The 14,433-nt window shown below is 42.0% G+C and overlaps 1 protein-coding gene across 1 annotated transcript in view; it reads left to right on the plus strand.

The window, feature by feature from the left end:
• The window catches only part of RNF125 (ring finger protein 125), a 48,277-nt gene that overhangs the window by 16,394 nt on the left and 17,450 nt on the right, over positions 1–14,433 (plus strand). The window contains exons 2-4 of the mRNA XM_025365448.1: positions 2,897–3,050; positions 6,854–6,948; positions 10,329–10,419. Coding sequence (XP_025221233.1) covers positions 2,897–3,050; positions 6,854–6,948; positions 10,329–10,419 — 340 coding nt within the window. The remainder of the gene's footprint in view (positions 1–2,896; positions 3,051–6,853; positions 6,949–10,328; positions 10,420–14,433) is intronic.

The following is a 14,433-nucleotide window of genomic DNA, read 5'->3' on the forward strand; positions in this document are numbered from 1 at the left end:
ATGCAACAGCATATGGGTTATAGTTGGTCTGAAGGTTGTTCTTGCTTCTTCTTCACACTGCTCCTTTAGGTGATCTTGCAGAAGCAACTTACCCTATATGTGCCTCGGTTTCCTTATCTATAAGTGGAAATAATGATCTTTCTTGGGAGTTTATTAAGGTTAAGTGAATTAAGGTATATGGAAGTGTTTTCACAAAGTTTTGTAGAGAGCCAGTGTATCAAGCTTGAAATCAGACATAAAAAATTACTGGCTGGGCACAGTGACTCACGCCTGTAATCCCGGCATTTTGAGAGGCCGAGGCGGGCGGACAGATCATTTGAGGTCAGGAGTTCGAGACCAGCATGGCAAAACCCCGTCTGTACTGGAAGTAAAAAAAAAAATTATCTAGGCATGGTGGTGCACACATGCAATCCCAGCTACTCGGGAGGCTGAGGCAGGAGAATTGGTTGAACCTGGGAGATGGAGATTGCAGTGAGCTGAGAATGCACCTGGGCAACAGAGCGAAACTCCGTCTCAAAAAAAAAAAAAAAAAAAATTACCAAAAAATAACAAAAATAGCTAGAGGGAAAGGGTAGGAACCAAGGCAGATATGGAGTTCTACGTAAACGGAGAAAAATTCCATCTAGTTGCTACTGAATCAGTCATTATGTCACTGTGTGCAGTGTTCAACTTCCAGAGACATGGTCTGTACATGATTTGGCTTGCCAGGTGCTCGCACCGTCAGCAGGAGTTGGCAGGCACCTTGACTGAGGTCCCACTGAGTCTATATGTAATATAAGAGGTATTGTTCCTGCAGAGCAAGAGCAGGATGCTATTGCAAGAAAAAGGAGGAATGGATGCTGGACAGGTATAAACAAGTAGATGTCTCAATCACCGCACGACTGAGCATCCTCTGTGTGCTTGTAGTAATTTGAAAACAGATGCAGAAGAGAATATTGTTATGAATCAGTCATGATCCAAGCCAAATTGAAACATAGTAAGAAGGAAAAAAATAAAGAGGGAAAAAGTCAGTAATGACTAATATAATTAGGAGTTAAAGAGGAAAAAAAGAAGAAGAATGGTTTGGAAAATAGCTGTGCCTGCTCATCACTGAAGTTTATCATCTGCAAGTATTTAAATACTATTCAGATGCCCATTAACAACAGAATGGTAAATAAATTTGGGTGTATTCATACCATAGACTTCACAAAATCAGAATGGACAGTCTCAACTATGTACAACAATATGGGTGAATCTTCTGACCATAATATTGAGCTAAAGACGACCAAGAATACATACCAGAGGGTTCCATTTACAGGAAGTACAGAAACAGGCAAAACTGATCTTTGTTATTAGAAGTCAGTGATTACCACCACCAAAGACAGTAAGCAGGGGTGAGAAAGCTGTGGTCTATAGGCTGGTACAATGTTTGATAAGTATAATTTTTATATGTTAAAATACATTTTAAAAAGTCAATGATTACTTTGGAGGGGTTAGAATTGTGTCTGGAGGCCGAGCACAGTGGCTCACACCTGTAATCCCAGCACTTTGGGAGCCTGAGGCAGGTGGATCACCTGAGGTCAGGAGTTCGAGACCGGCCTGACCAACATGGTGAAACCCTGTCTCTACTAAAAATACAAAAAATTGGCCAGTCATGGTGGTGGGTGTCTGTAATCCCAGCTACTCAGGAGGCTGAGGCAGGAGAATTGCTTGAACCTGGGAGGTGGAGGTTGCAGTGAGCTGAGATCGCACCATTGCACTCCAGCCTGGGTGACAAGAGCAAGACTCCGTCTCAAAAAAAAAAGAGAAGGAAACAAGAGGGGAAATTTTAGGGGCTGGCCATGCTGTTTTTGTTATAGGTACTGGTTATATAGATGTGTTCAATTTTGAAATTTCATTCAACTATATGCTTATGATATAAGAACTTTCCAGTATGTATAGTATACTTTAAATTTAAAAAGCCTACCTTTTGACATGTATTAATACTCCCAAATAGATATTATGCGCTGAGTAGTTTAAGAAGTATGAGGTTCATGCTGATGTGTATAAATACCTAAATGCTCATTTTTATTTCTGTGTTCATGGAGCCTTCAACAACTCCTATAAATAGGTGAGAATTTTCTGGAAATGTTGATTATGTTAAGATTTCATAATGAGCACCTTTAAATAAACCAGAGAACGTATTTCTTGACTTGGAAGACATTCCTAATAGTGGTCATCTTAATTAGCGAATTTTCTATATCTGGGGATGTCTTTAAAATTATTTTATGCTGGGTGTGGTGCTTGCATCTGTAGTCCCAGCCATTGGGGAGGTTAAGCGGGGAAGATCTCTTGAGCCCAAGAGTTTGAATCCAGCCTAAGAAACCTAGCGAGACCCTGGCTCTCGAAAGAGGGAAAAAGAGAGGTGGGCAGAGAGAGAGGGAGAGAAAGAGAGAGAAGGAAGGAAGGGAGGGAGGAACGGAGGGAGGGAGGGAAGGAAAAAATGGTTTTATAGGGAATTATAATGTGTCTGGTATTTTTACTTCCTTGACTTCCTGCTATTTTCTTATGTGACACAGAAAACCCCACAGAAGAAAGACATATTTTCTCAAGAAATTTGAGGTAAAATCTAATGTAGACATTCTTTAAATTATTGTTTAAACTTAGCCTATAGGAAAGCTATTTCACCCACTTTGAATTCTTACTTTTCTTGAAATGCGTGAAAGTGCATATGGTAAGAATGTGTGATTTCGAAGAAGTCTTGCTGGGAAGTTAAGCAATTCTCGGGATGTGTAGGGTGCAAGTGGACCTGTAATTTGGTAGTATGGCTCATGGGGTACAAGGTGTCATTAAATTACAATTTACACAAATGAATACATGGTGGTGGCTCCTTACAGCTTTCAAGGAAAGTGATGTAGTTTTGGTTTGTTTGGGATAGATTCTGCCGTTCCTGTATTGCTACCAGTCTAAAGAACAACAAATGGACCTGTCCTTATTGCCGGGCATATCTTCCTTCAGAAGGAGTTCCAGCAACTGATGTAGCCAAAAGAATGAAATCAGAGTATAAGAACTGCGCTGAGTGTGACACCCTGGTATGTGACCCCACCTATGTTCATGGTTACCAGCTTAAGTCCCTGTGAAAGTTATTTCACCTCTGCTTCTGACCCCATGGTACTCACCTTTTCTTTTCTTGAGACGGGGTATCGCTCTTTCACCCAGGCTAGAGTGCAGTGGTGCGATCTCGGCTTACTGCAACCTCCGCCTCTCGGGTTCAAGCGATTCTCCTGCCTTAGCCTCTGGAGTAGCTGGGACTGCAGGCACGTGCCACCACACCTGGCTAATTTTTTGTATTTTTAGTAGAGACACAGTTTCACGATGTTAGCCAGGATGGTCTCGATCTCCTGACCTCGTGATCCGCCTGCCTCGGCCTCCCAAAGTGCTGGTGAGCTGTGAGGCCAGCTGGACTTCCTGGGTCACATGAGGACTTGGGGAACTTTCCTGTCTTACAAGAGCATTGTCAAACAATTGGCGCTCCATAAAACGCACCAATCACTGCTCTATGAAACGCACCAATTACTGCTCTATGAAATGCACCAGTCAGCACTCTGTAAAACGCACCAATCAGCAGGATTCTAAAAGTAGCCAATCGCAGGTTGGATTGAAAAAAGGGGACAGTAAGAGAATAAAGCCGGCCACCCCAGCTAGCAGTGGCATCCCGCTCAGGTCCCCTTCCAGGCTGTGGGAACTTTGTCCTTTTGCTCTTCACAAGAAACCTTGCTACCGCTCACTCTTTGGGTCCATGTCTTTTTTTTTTTTTTTTGAGACGGAGTCTTGCCTTGTTACCCAGTCTGGAGTGCAGTGGCGCAATCTCGGCTCACTGCAAGCTCCACCTCCCAGGTTCAAGTGTTTGTCATGCCTCAGCGTCTGGAGTAGCTGGGACCACAGGCATGTGCCACAATGCCCGGCTAATTTTTTGTCTTTTTAGTAGAGACAGGGTTTTGCTGTGTTGGCCAGGCTGGTCTCAAACTCCTGGCTTTAAGTGATCTGCCCACCTTGGCCTCCAAAGTGCTGGGATTACAGGCGTGAGCCATCTCACCTAGCCTCCAATTTTATATATATATATATATATCATCTGCAAAAAACCCTGAACTCCTGCCATCACCCCTAATTTGTCAAACAAATGCTTTCATTGACCACTTCCATTTTCCCTTCTTCCCATTACTCCAGTGATCCTCTATGATGTGTCCTTCAGTTCTACTACTCTATTGCAGGCCATCAATGAATAGCTTTATTATCAAACCCAGTGACATTTCCACCTGTATTAATCTGAACTTTGCCGTATTTGTCTCTATCAAGCACACCTTGCCTGTGGCAGTTTTCAGCTTGGGTACTATATCAGCCTCTCCAGATCATGTGAGGTCTTGAAGGTTATGTAGAAGATTCTAGATTTTTATCTTAAATGCAATAGTAAGCCAGAGAAAGAGAGCAAATTTTGGAGTGCCAAGATTGGGCTTATATCTTTATTTTTATTTTTATTTGAGACAGAGTCTCACTCTGTTGCCCAGGCTGGCATGCAGTGGTGCGATCTCAGCTCACTGCAACCTCCACCTCCTGGGTTCAAGCGACTCTCGTGCCTCAGCCTCCCGAATAGCTGGGATTATGGGGACCCGACACCACGCCCGGCTAATTTTTGTATTTTAGTAGAGATGGGGTTTCACTGTGTTGGCCAGGCTGGTCTTGAACTTCTGACCACAGGTGATCTGTCCACCTCAGCCTCCCAAAGTGCTAGGATTACAAGCATAAGCTACTGCGCCCAGCCTTGAGATACTTCTTATATTCTGTCTTTTCCTTTCTGTGTTATCCCTCTTTTTAGGAATGCTCCCCATTCCTTCTACGCACATTTTGCCCTCTCCCATTTTGCACTCTCTGTGTTCTTCAGAGTCCCGACCAGATTTCCATTCCTTGAGACCTGGCCTTAGTATTCCAGTTCCCTATATAAAACAATTTCTTTTTTTTTTTTTTTTTTGAGATAGAGTCTTGCTCTGTCGTCCAGTTTGTAGTGCAGTGGCACCATCTCAGCTCACTGCAACCTCCACCTCCCAGATTCAGGCAATTCTCCTGTCTCAGCCTCCCAAGTAGCTGGGACTACCAGTGCACACCACCCCACCCAGCTAATTTAATAGAGAGGGGCTTCCATCAGGCTGGTCTCAAACTCCTAACCTCAGATAATCCACCCACTTCAGCCTCCCAAAGTGCTGGGATTGCAGGCGTGATCCACCATGCCCAGCACCTATATCAGACAATTTCTTATCTACTTGTCTACACATCCTTTTTCCTCTATTAGATTTTTTTTTTTTTTTTTTGAGACGGAGTCTCGCTCTGCCGCCCAGGCTGGAGTGCAGTGGCCAGATCTCAGCTCACTGCAAGCTCCGCCTCCCGGGTTCACGCCATTCTCCTGCCTCAGCCTTCCGAGTAGCTGGGACTACAGGCGCCCGCCACCGCGCCCGGCTAGTTTTTTGTATTTTTTAGTAGAGACGGGGTTTCACCATGTTAGCCAGGATGGTCTCGATCTCCTGACCTCGTGATCCGCCCGTCTCGGCCTCCCAAAGTGCTGGGATTACAGGCTTGAGCCACCGCGCCCGGCCTTCCTCTATTAGATTATAAGCACCATTAGAATAAGCACAATGAATTACATTTCTTCTGCCATTTTTTATAACGTCTCAGATAATTTTGTGTCTAGACTACGAATTGATCAATTCATTTGTCAGTAGTCCACAGCTTGTTAATTTTCATGACTAATGCATATCTTTGTTGAACAAATAATACAAATAGAAATTTTTACTAGCAAAAGTCATAAAGACATGACAGAGTGCTAGTGTGCAAAGTTGAATGTTACAGATTGTAAAATACATCTGTTTAAGACAGCTTATGCAGATCAATCCTAGTTTTTATCTCTTTTAGGTGGATATTTGTAAAGCCAGGGTTTTGTTCTTACTTTTCCACTGGCTTTTATTTTTGCCCTTTGTTAAACAATTATAACTGTTTCCTTGATATGGCAATTTCATGTTTGAGGTTTAACTTCCGTAGCTTGGGCAAAATGAAGCAGAGTGGGTCGGCCACCTTACCACAGCTGTACAGAGCTTCCTTTAGCACAAGATCTTATCAGAGTTTCTAATGAAACATTTAATAGGGTGTGTTATGTTAGCAACAGATCCCTCATGGTTAGGATCTCTGAATGTATATGTGAAAGAACAAGGGCTCTTTATTCTGCATTGATAAAAATGAACTGCAAGAGCTGTCTTTCATGTTTGCTCTTAATGGGACCATTAAGTATACGGTGTATTGTGAATTCATGTAATACTGTTGGGGGTGTTATAAAACCATGGTATTGATATCTTTCCCTAAGGCACAGTGTTTCATTTAGCTTACTATGGGCACCTCTAAAATTTATCCATTTATTCTTCTTATCTCTCCATTTCTTTTTTCTGTCTCTTTTTCTATCTTAGATTGTTTCTTCTTTTCTCTCTCTCTCGTGCTCTTTTTCTTCACCCTTTTTTCCCCCTTCCTTCTTTCTAAAACCTGTTTATGTAATGGCATGCAAAAGAAGTAAATTTGAGTTGCTACACATCTATCTACTTTAAAAAATGTATATGCTTTTTAGAAGAACCAAATTCAAGAACTTAATAGTTGGGTCTTCTAAGTGTTGGAGAATTTGAAAAATAGTAGTATTCCTGATAATGCCTTAATTTTTGGTGGTACTGGTGTTATGAATGCATCTATTTAGTCAATTGATCCCACAGTATGACCTTATTTGAAAGTTAAAAGGCTGGATCGCATAAGCTTTCATTGAGCCCTTTTTTAACAGTGAGTTCATTTTGAATTTGTTTTTATGTAGGTTTGCCTCAGTGAAATGAGGGCACATATTCGGACTTGTCAGAAGTACATAGATAAGTATGGACCACTACAAGAACTTGAGGAGACAGCAGCGAGGTTTGTTTCCATACAATATAGTTTAATGCTATAATTGATAACGTTTATAAAGAATTTAATGGGCTGGAAACTTTAACATTCTTATGAAAATATTTATGTATTTATGTTTACGTTCTCAACTATAATACCTGGTACTGGTAATCATTTGTTGACAGCAATCATTGTTAAAGAATTTTGCTCTCTCTACTTTAAAAATTTCCAGGGGCAACCAACCACAGACTGGAGAGATTGGGGCAACTTCCTCAAACAAGTTTGTGTTAACACAGATCCAAAAATAGAATGCAGAACTGTTACATTTCTGCTAGGCTTTGTTTTCCAATAGATGATTCCTGAAGTAGATCGTGGTTGGGATTATCCATCTTCTGTCACCACTGCTCATTTCACCAGCTCGTTCCTTATCATTTTGCTTGTTTCTCTTTAGAATATAGACAGCAGCGTCTCAGTATACAAGAGAACAGGCTGGGCAGGCATCCTGAATCCTTTGCCTTTTTGATGGGTAATCTGGTATGGGGATAGGGGGAGGAGGGAGGTAGCTGGTAGATGTAATGGAGGATATTGATAATATTTTATTCTTTAAAAAAAAAGAGAGAAAGAAACATTCATGGAGTGCAGTGGCTCACACCTGCAATCCCAGCACTTTGGGAGGGTAAGACGGGCAGATCACTTGAGGTCAGGAGTTCGAGACCAGCCTGGGCAACATGGCAAAACCCCATCTCTAGTAAAACACAAAAATTAGCTGGGCATGGTGGTGCACACCTATAATCCCAGCTATTCTGGAGGCTTAGGTACAAGAATCACTTGAACCTGGGAGGCAGAGGTTGCAGTGAGCTGAGATCTGGCCACTGCACTCCAGCCTGGGTGACAGAGCAAGACTCTGTTAAAAAAAAAAAAAGAAAGAAAGAAAGAAAGAAACACATCTAGGTTATTATTTTCCTGATGAGAAAGGAAATTTAGCTGCATCAAAGTAATTATAAAGTTTATAATCTGCTCCTACTAACCAAATAAAGTGATTTGTGCTCTCTAGCAAAGGTTGATGGCTTTCCAGACATTAATCTGTCTATGGATTCATGTATCCAATATTGGTATTCTGTATAGTTTCTCTCTCCCAGAGAAAAATGTTAGTTCTGCTCATTTTTAGAAAATATACTCAATAGAGCTTACATTTCAAAATTAAAAGTCTAAACAATCACTTCTTTCCTTTTGTTTTACTAGAGATTGCCTTGCAAAAGCACCTGTTATTATAGGATTAGCTTTATACCCTGACATTATAAATTTCAAATGAGTATTTTAGCTATAAACAGAGTATGGATCCTGTTAGATTGACCACAATGACCAATAGGAAGGAAGCATTACAAACAGGTTGAGAAAGTGTGGGTTTGTTTGCAAGGTTGACGGCTTTTATGAAAATTTAAAAATATATGAAAGCTAATTTGAATCCCAATTATTTTACTGGTTAGAATAGTAAAGAATTAAAATAATAGAAAATGGGGAGGGTTGTTGATTATTTTACAAGATAAATTAATATTTGGATTTATGATAAAAAATCTTTGCTTTACAGAAGAATTTACCACATAATTCAAATTGTAAAAATTCTTACACATAGAGTTTGTCTAGAGTACAAGTTTTGGGGCACAGGAAGTTACGTCTGTAACAGAAAGTGAGCCAACAACTCCAAGACTCCATATTGTCCCTAAGAACTTAAGGCAGTATTGTCCAATAGAAATATAATGATTTTTTTTTTCTTTTTCTTCTCTTTTTTTTTTTTTTTTGAGATGGACTCTTGCTCTGTTTCCCAGGCTGGAGTGCAGAAGCGTGATCTTAGCTCACTGCAACCTCTGCCGCCCGAGTTCAAGCGATTCTCCTGCCTCAGCCTCCCGAGTAGCTGGGATCACAGGCATGTGCCACCACGCCCGGCTAATTTTTGTGTTTTTAGTAGAGACGGTGTTTCAGCATCTTGGCCAGGCTGGTCTTGAACTCCTGACCTCGTGATCCATCTGTCTCGGCCTCCCAAAGTGCTGGGATTACAGCTGTGAGCCACCGCTCCCAGCCTAGAAATATAATGTTAATCACATGTAATTCAAAATTTTCTAGTTGCAACATTTAAACAAATAAGAAGATAAAGTTTAAATTACCTTTCAATATATTTTATCTAACCTAATGTTGCCAAAATATCATTTGAACATGTAATCAGTACAAAAATTATCAAGATATTTCACATTCTTTTTTCTTTTTACATTAAGCCGTCAAAATTCAGTGTGTATCTTATACATCCAGCAAATCTGAATTTTTTTTTTTTCTTGAGATAGAGTTTCACGCTTGTTGCCCAGGCTGGAGTGCAATGGTGCGATCCCGGTTCACTGCACTTCTCTTTGGGAGAGAAGTGCAATCTGAGCATGCATTAACTGAGAAATTGAGGATTGCAGCACCCAGTTGTCCTTGAATTACCTTTTTCTTCCTCCCTTTCCGAATTCACATAACATTTAGATGGGGTGTTATTTGTTTTCCACCTTCACTAGCATATAACTACACGCGTCAGCCTATGTTGTTAGTTTCCAGTGAAGAATGAAAAATGACCTGCAGTCTGGACGAGGTGGCTCACACCTATAATCTCAGCACTTTGGGAGGTCAAGGAGGGTGGATTGCTTGAGCTCAGGAGTTTGAGACCAGCTTGGGCAACATGGTGAAACTCCCACCTCTATTGAAAATACAAAAAATTAGCATGGTGGCACGTTCCTGTGGTCTGAGCTACTTGGGAGGCTGAGACAGAAGGATCATTTGAGCCCAGGAAGTGGAGGTTACAGTGAGCCGAGATTGCACCACTGCACTCCAGCCTGGGGGACACAGTGAGACTCCCTCTCAAAAAGAAAAAAAAAAAAAAAAGAAAGAAAAAGAAAAGTGACCTGCAGCTACCTTGTTAAATCCTTATGTACACTTAGGAATATTTGTCCCTTATCTGTGCTGTCCAAGATGTGTCCACTGGGCACTTGAAATGTGGCTAGTCCAAATTCAGATATGTGGCCAGGTGTGGTGGCTCACACCTGTAATCCACCCAGCACTTTGGGAGGCCGAGGCGGGTGAACCACCTTAAGTCAGGAGTTTGAGACCAGCCTGGCCAACATGGTGAAACCCCATCTCTACTAAAAATACAAAGATTAGCTTGGTGTGGTGGTGGGGGCCTGTAATCCCTGCTACTTGGGAGGCTGAGGCAGGAGGACCCCTTGAACCTGGGAGGTGGGGAGGTTGCATTGAGCTGAGATCATGCCCCTGCACTACAACCTGGGCCACAGAGCAAGACTCTTGTCTCAAAAAAAAGAAAAAAAAGTGACTACTATCTAGTTGCCAACCATTTTAGTAATATTTGTATTCTGTGTTATTTCCAGGTGTGTATGTCCCTTTTGTCAAAGGGAACTGGATGAAGACAGCTTGCTGGATCACTGTATTACTCATCATAGATCGGAAAGGAGGCCTGTGGTAAGGATTTTTGTTATACGTATTACAGCAGTGTCTGAATTTAGGACACATTAGAAAAGCCATTTAATAGATTTCTACTTATAGATATATTATAAAGGATGATGATTTATGTTAAGGTTATGGTAACTCTGTGACTATTCATGATATGTGAAAGTGTTGCGTTGAAACTGATAAGAATGACTAATGTGTGATCACTCATTTATGAAATTATACATTATCTCTAACAGGTAATCATGGGCATAATCAACTAAAATGATCCAAAATGCACAATTAAGATCTAAGTTTAGCGGGCCAGGCGCGGTGGCTCAAGCCTGTAATCCCAGCACTTTGGGAGGCCGAGATGGGCGGATCACGAGGTCAGGAGATCGAGACCATCCTGGCTAACATGGCGAAACCCCGTCTCCACTAAAAAATACAAAAAACTAGCCGGGCGAGGTGGCGGGCGCCTGTAGTCCCAGCTACTCCGGAGGCTGAGGCAGGAGAATGGCGTGAACCCAGGAGGCGGAGCTTGCAGTGAGCTGAGATCCGGCCACTGCACTCCAGCCTGGGCGACAGAGCGAGACTCTGTCTCAAAACAAAAAAACAAAAAAAACAAAAAATACAAAAAATAAAAAACAAACAAACAAAAAAAGATCTAAGTTTACCAGCTAGGCCAATATGGTGAAACCCCATCTCTAGTAAAAATACAAAAATTAGCTGGGTGCATTGGCAGGCACGTGTAATCCCAGCTACTAGAGAGGCTGAGGTCTCAATCTTCTAACCTCGTGATCCGTCCACCTCGGCCTCCCAAAGTGCTGGGATTACAGGCATGAGCCACCACTCCTGACCTGGATTGTTACCAATTTTTAGAATTTGAGTTCCTATTCTTGTACATTTAAACTTTTCCTTATATTGGAATTTTTCTAAGAGGAAATTCTTTACGTTATTGTTTCTGCAATTAATAATGCAGACTTTTTAAAAGCCCTTGAAATGTACTTTTAAAGTGCTTTCCAAAAAGTCTGAGTCAATTTATATTTGTGTCAGCAATCTATGAGTAAACCACTTTGACCTTAATGGGCTATAATTAGGAACATTTATTTTTAATTTACCCTGGCTCAACAAATATAAAATGATACTTTGAAGATTATTTTATGTAGTATGTATTTTTATGTAATATATACACAAATGGGTGTGTGTTGTTTTCTTATATAACTTTTTAGAGGTTTTTCAGTTTTAGGGTTTTTTCCATAAAATACTTTCAGAAAGTGGATGAGATTGAAACATAAGTATATTAGGTAGGTAGATAGATAATAGATAGGAAGATAATAGAGAATAAAGAGAGAGATACATACAGCCGGGCACAGTGGCTCACATCTGTAATCCAGCACTTTGGGAGGCCAATGTGGGCAGATTACTTGAGACCAGGAGTTCAAGACCACTTGGCTAACTTGGTGAAACCCCATCTCTACTACTAAAAATACAAAAATTAGCAAGGCATGGTGGCATGCACCTTCAGTCCCAGCTATTCGGGAGGCTGAGGTGGGAGGATTGCTTGAGCCCAGGGGGACGGAGGTTGCAGTGAACTGAAATCGTGCCACTGCACTCCAGCCTGGGTGACAAAACAAGAACCTGTCTGAGGCCAGGCGCAGTGGCTCACGCCTGTAATCCCAGCACTTTGGGAGGCTGAGGCGGGTGGATCACCTGAGGTCAGGAGTTTGACACCAGCCTGACCAACATGGTGAAAACCCGTCTCTATTAAAAATATGTTTTAAAAAATTAGCTGGGTGTGGTGGGTGGCACCTATAATCCTAGCTTCTTGGGAGACTGAGGAGAATCACTTGAACCTGGGAGGCAGAGGCTGCAGTGAGCTGAGATCACGCCATTGCACTCCAGCCTGGGCAACAAAAGTGAAACTCTGTCTCAAAAAGAAAAAAAAAAAAAAAAAAACCTGTCTCAAAAGAAAAATAGATAGAGACAGAGAAAATCCTCACAGCAATCCTGTGAGATAGGCTTGATGACTATCCCCATTTTAAAAATGATAAACTGAGGCTCAGAGAGGTTAAGTCAATCATACAAGGTCACACAGCTGGTAAGTAACAAAGACAGAATTTGAATACAGTAATCTAGCTCCAGGGCTGCGTGGGAAACCCCTGTGGTCTATAGCAAGTTTAAGAGAAAAGCATGCAGGGATATTTGTTATTGATCTTAATGGCCTAGGGAGTTGACAATTGGAATGGCTAGGTAGGAACTTGTTAGATGTGGAGGGAGCAGAGGAGATGGTCATGGGCTTTTCCTGCTGAAGTTGCTCTGTAGGAGGAACTGGGCTAGGGAGTTGTTTCACAATAGGTCCCTGGGGAGCTAGAGGAAGTTAGAAGAAAGCATAAGGATGGAATGATAGTGACTACTATCACGGAGTTCACTGAGTTCTAAGTACTTTCTTGTCTCCTAGCAACTCGATGAAGAAGGTTGAACCCTGACCGTTAGTACCCAGGGTGCTGCTTTGGCTGGAAGAATGCCAGGCCCTCTGGACTGTGGTCCTAGGCTGCATCTAAGCAGCAATCTGGGGCAGGCCACAGATTGGCCACAGATTGGTCAGTTCTGTGGTACTGTGTCCCCGCTCCAGCAGAAATCCAGTCCACGTGCTGCTCAGTTTGGCCCCAGTTGAAGGTGGCCCATGAAACTAGGTCCTCCGTGATTTTACAGGTCTTCAGGGTCATTGAAGACAGCTAACCTAAGCAGGGAAACAAACTAGGAATGGTGGGATCAGATTGCCTATGGGATTTTGTAGTTAAATCCTAGGCTTTAAAGGGGATAGGCTTGGTTCTAATCCCAGGAAGTCTATTAAATTCTCTCTGCACTGTTTCGTCATTTGTAAAATGCAGATGGTGATGACATTCATACCTTTTTCACAGGTAGTACATCAATGAGGCATATAATAAAGTAAGCACTGTCACCTGGCGATCACTCCATTAATAGAAGAGGGTGGTGGTGATAGTGGAGGTTCACCATGCTTTTCAATTCTATAAAATTGGGCCTAGAGAAGATTTCTTAGAGGAAGTGATGTCCTCTCACAGTTAGAGAACCCACATGGGGTGATGGTGTGAGTTGGGGGGTGGCGGGGAGGAGGAGGATGGGGAAGTGAAGTGGTAAAATCTCACCACAAAGACCAGGATGCTGTCATGGCATTGAAGCAGGAGCAGACTGTTCAGAAATCCAAGGTTCTGTAATACCCTAGGGCTGTCTAGAGGTGGTAATTGGAACACAAGACCTTCAGGTGTCCTGTGTTAGTGTTTCACTCTTGAGCAGAAGCTCAAGAGCATGTCACTCTGAAGGATCTAGAGCCACTAGAAGTCATGATTTACCCCGTAGTTAGGAAAAGGCAGGGGACAGATATGTGGTATAGCTGGGGTTCACATGCTTAGGAATCCCAATGGGGACATGTGGGTGAAAACACCCTGAGGGAAGTCCTGGGCAAGGAGGGCTGGGTCCCATGCTGATTCTGGATGGGTGTGGAAGTTAACCAGGAATTATTGCTTTAAAGGACTGGATTACAGGTTTTGCAAGCAGATAAGATCAGTGACATTATCTGACCTACCTCACATAAGAGGTTTCCTGGCAGTTGGAGATTTCCTGGGTAAATGATTCTTCTGACTTCCAAAAATAATTAGGTAACTCAGAGATCAAACCACAAGATAAGCAATCTTTTCTTTCTGAGCTGTTCAAGAATGATAAAATGTATGTAAAAAACATCAGGGGATTTTGACTTTTCTTATATGCAGCCTTAAGAGCCAATAGCTCCTTTTTGTCAAGCAGTAATTATATTGTTATATTCTGCCATTTTTAAAAAATTGGAGACAGGGTCTTTCTCTATCACCCAGGTTGAACTGCAGTGGTGCAGTAGTAGCTCACTGTAACCTTAAACTCCTGGGCTCAAGTGATCCTTACCTCAGCCTCCTGGGTAGCTGGGACTACAGGTGTGCACCACCACAACTAGATAATTCTTTTTTTTTTTTTTTTTTTGGGTAAAGATGAGAT

This window comes from Theropithecus gelada, chromosome 18 (genome assembly GCF_003255815.1).
Source record: "Theropithecus gelada isolate Dixy chromosome 18, Tgel_1.0, whole genome shotgun sequence".
In the NCBI taxonomy this organism is placed as follows: Eukaryota; Metazoa; Chordata; class Mammalia; order Primates; family Cercopithecidae; genus Theropithecus; species Theropithecus gelada.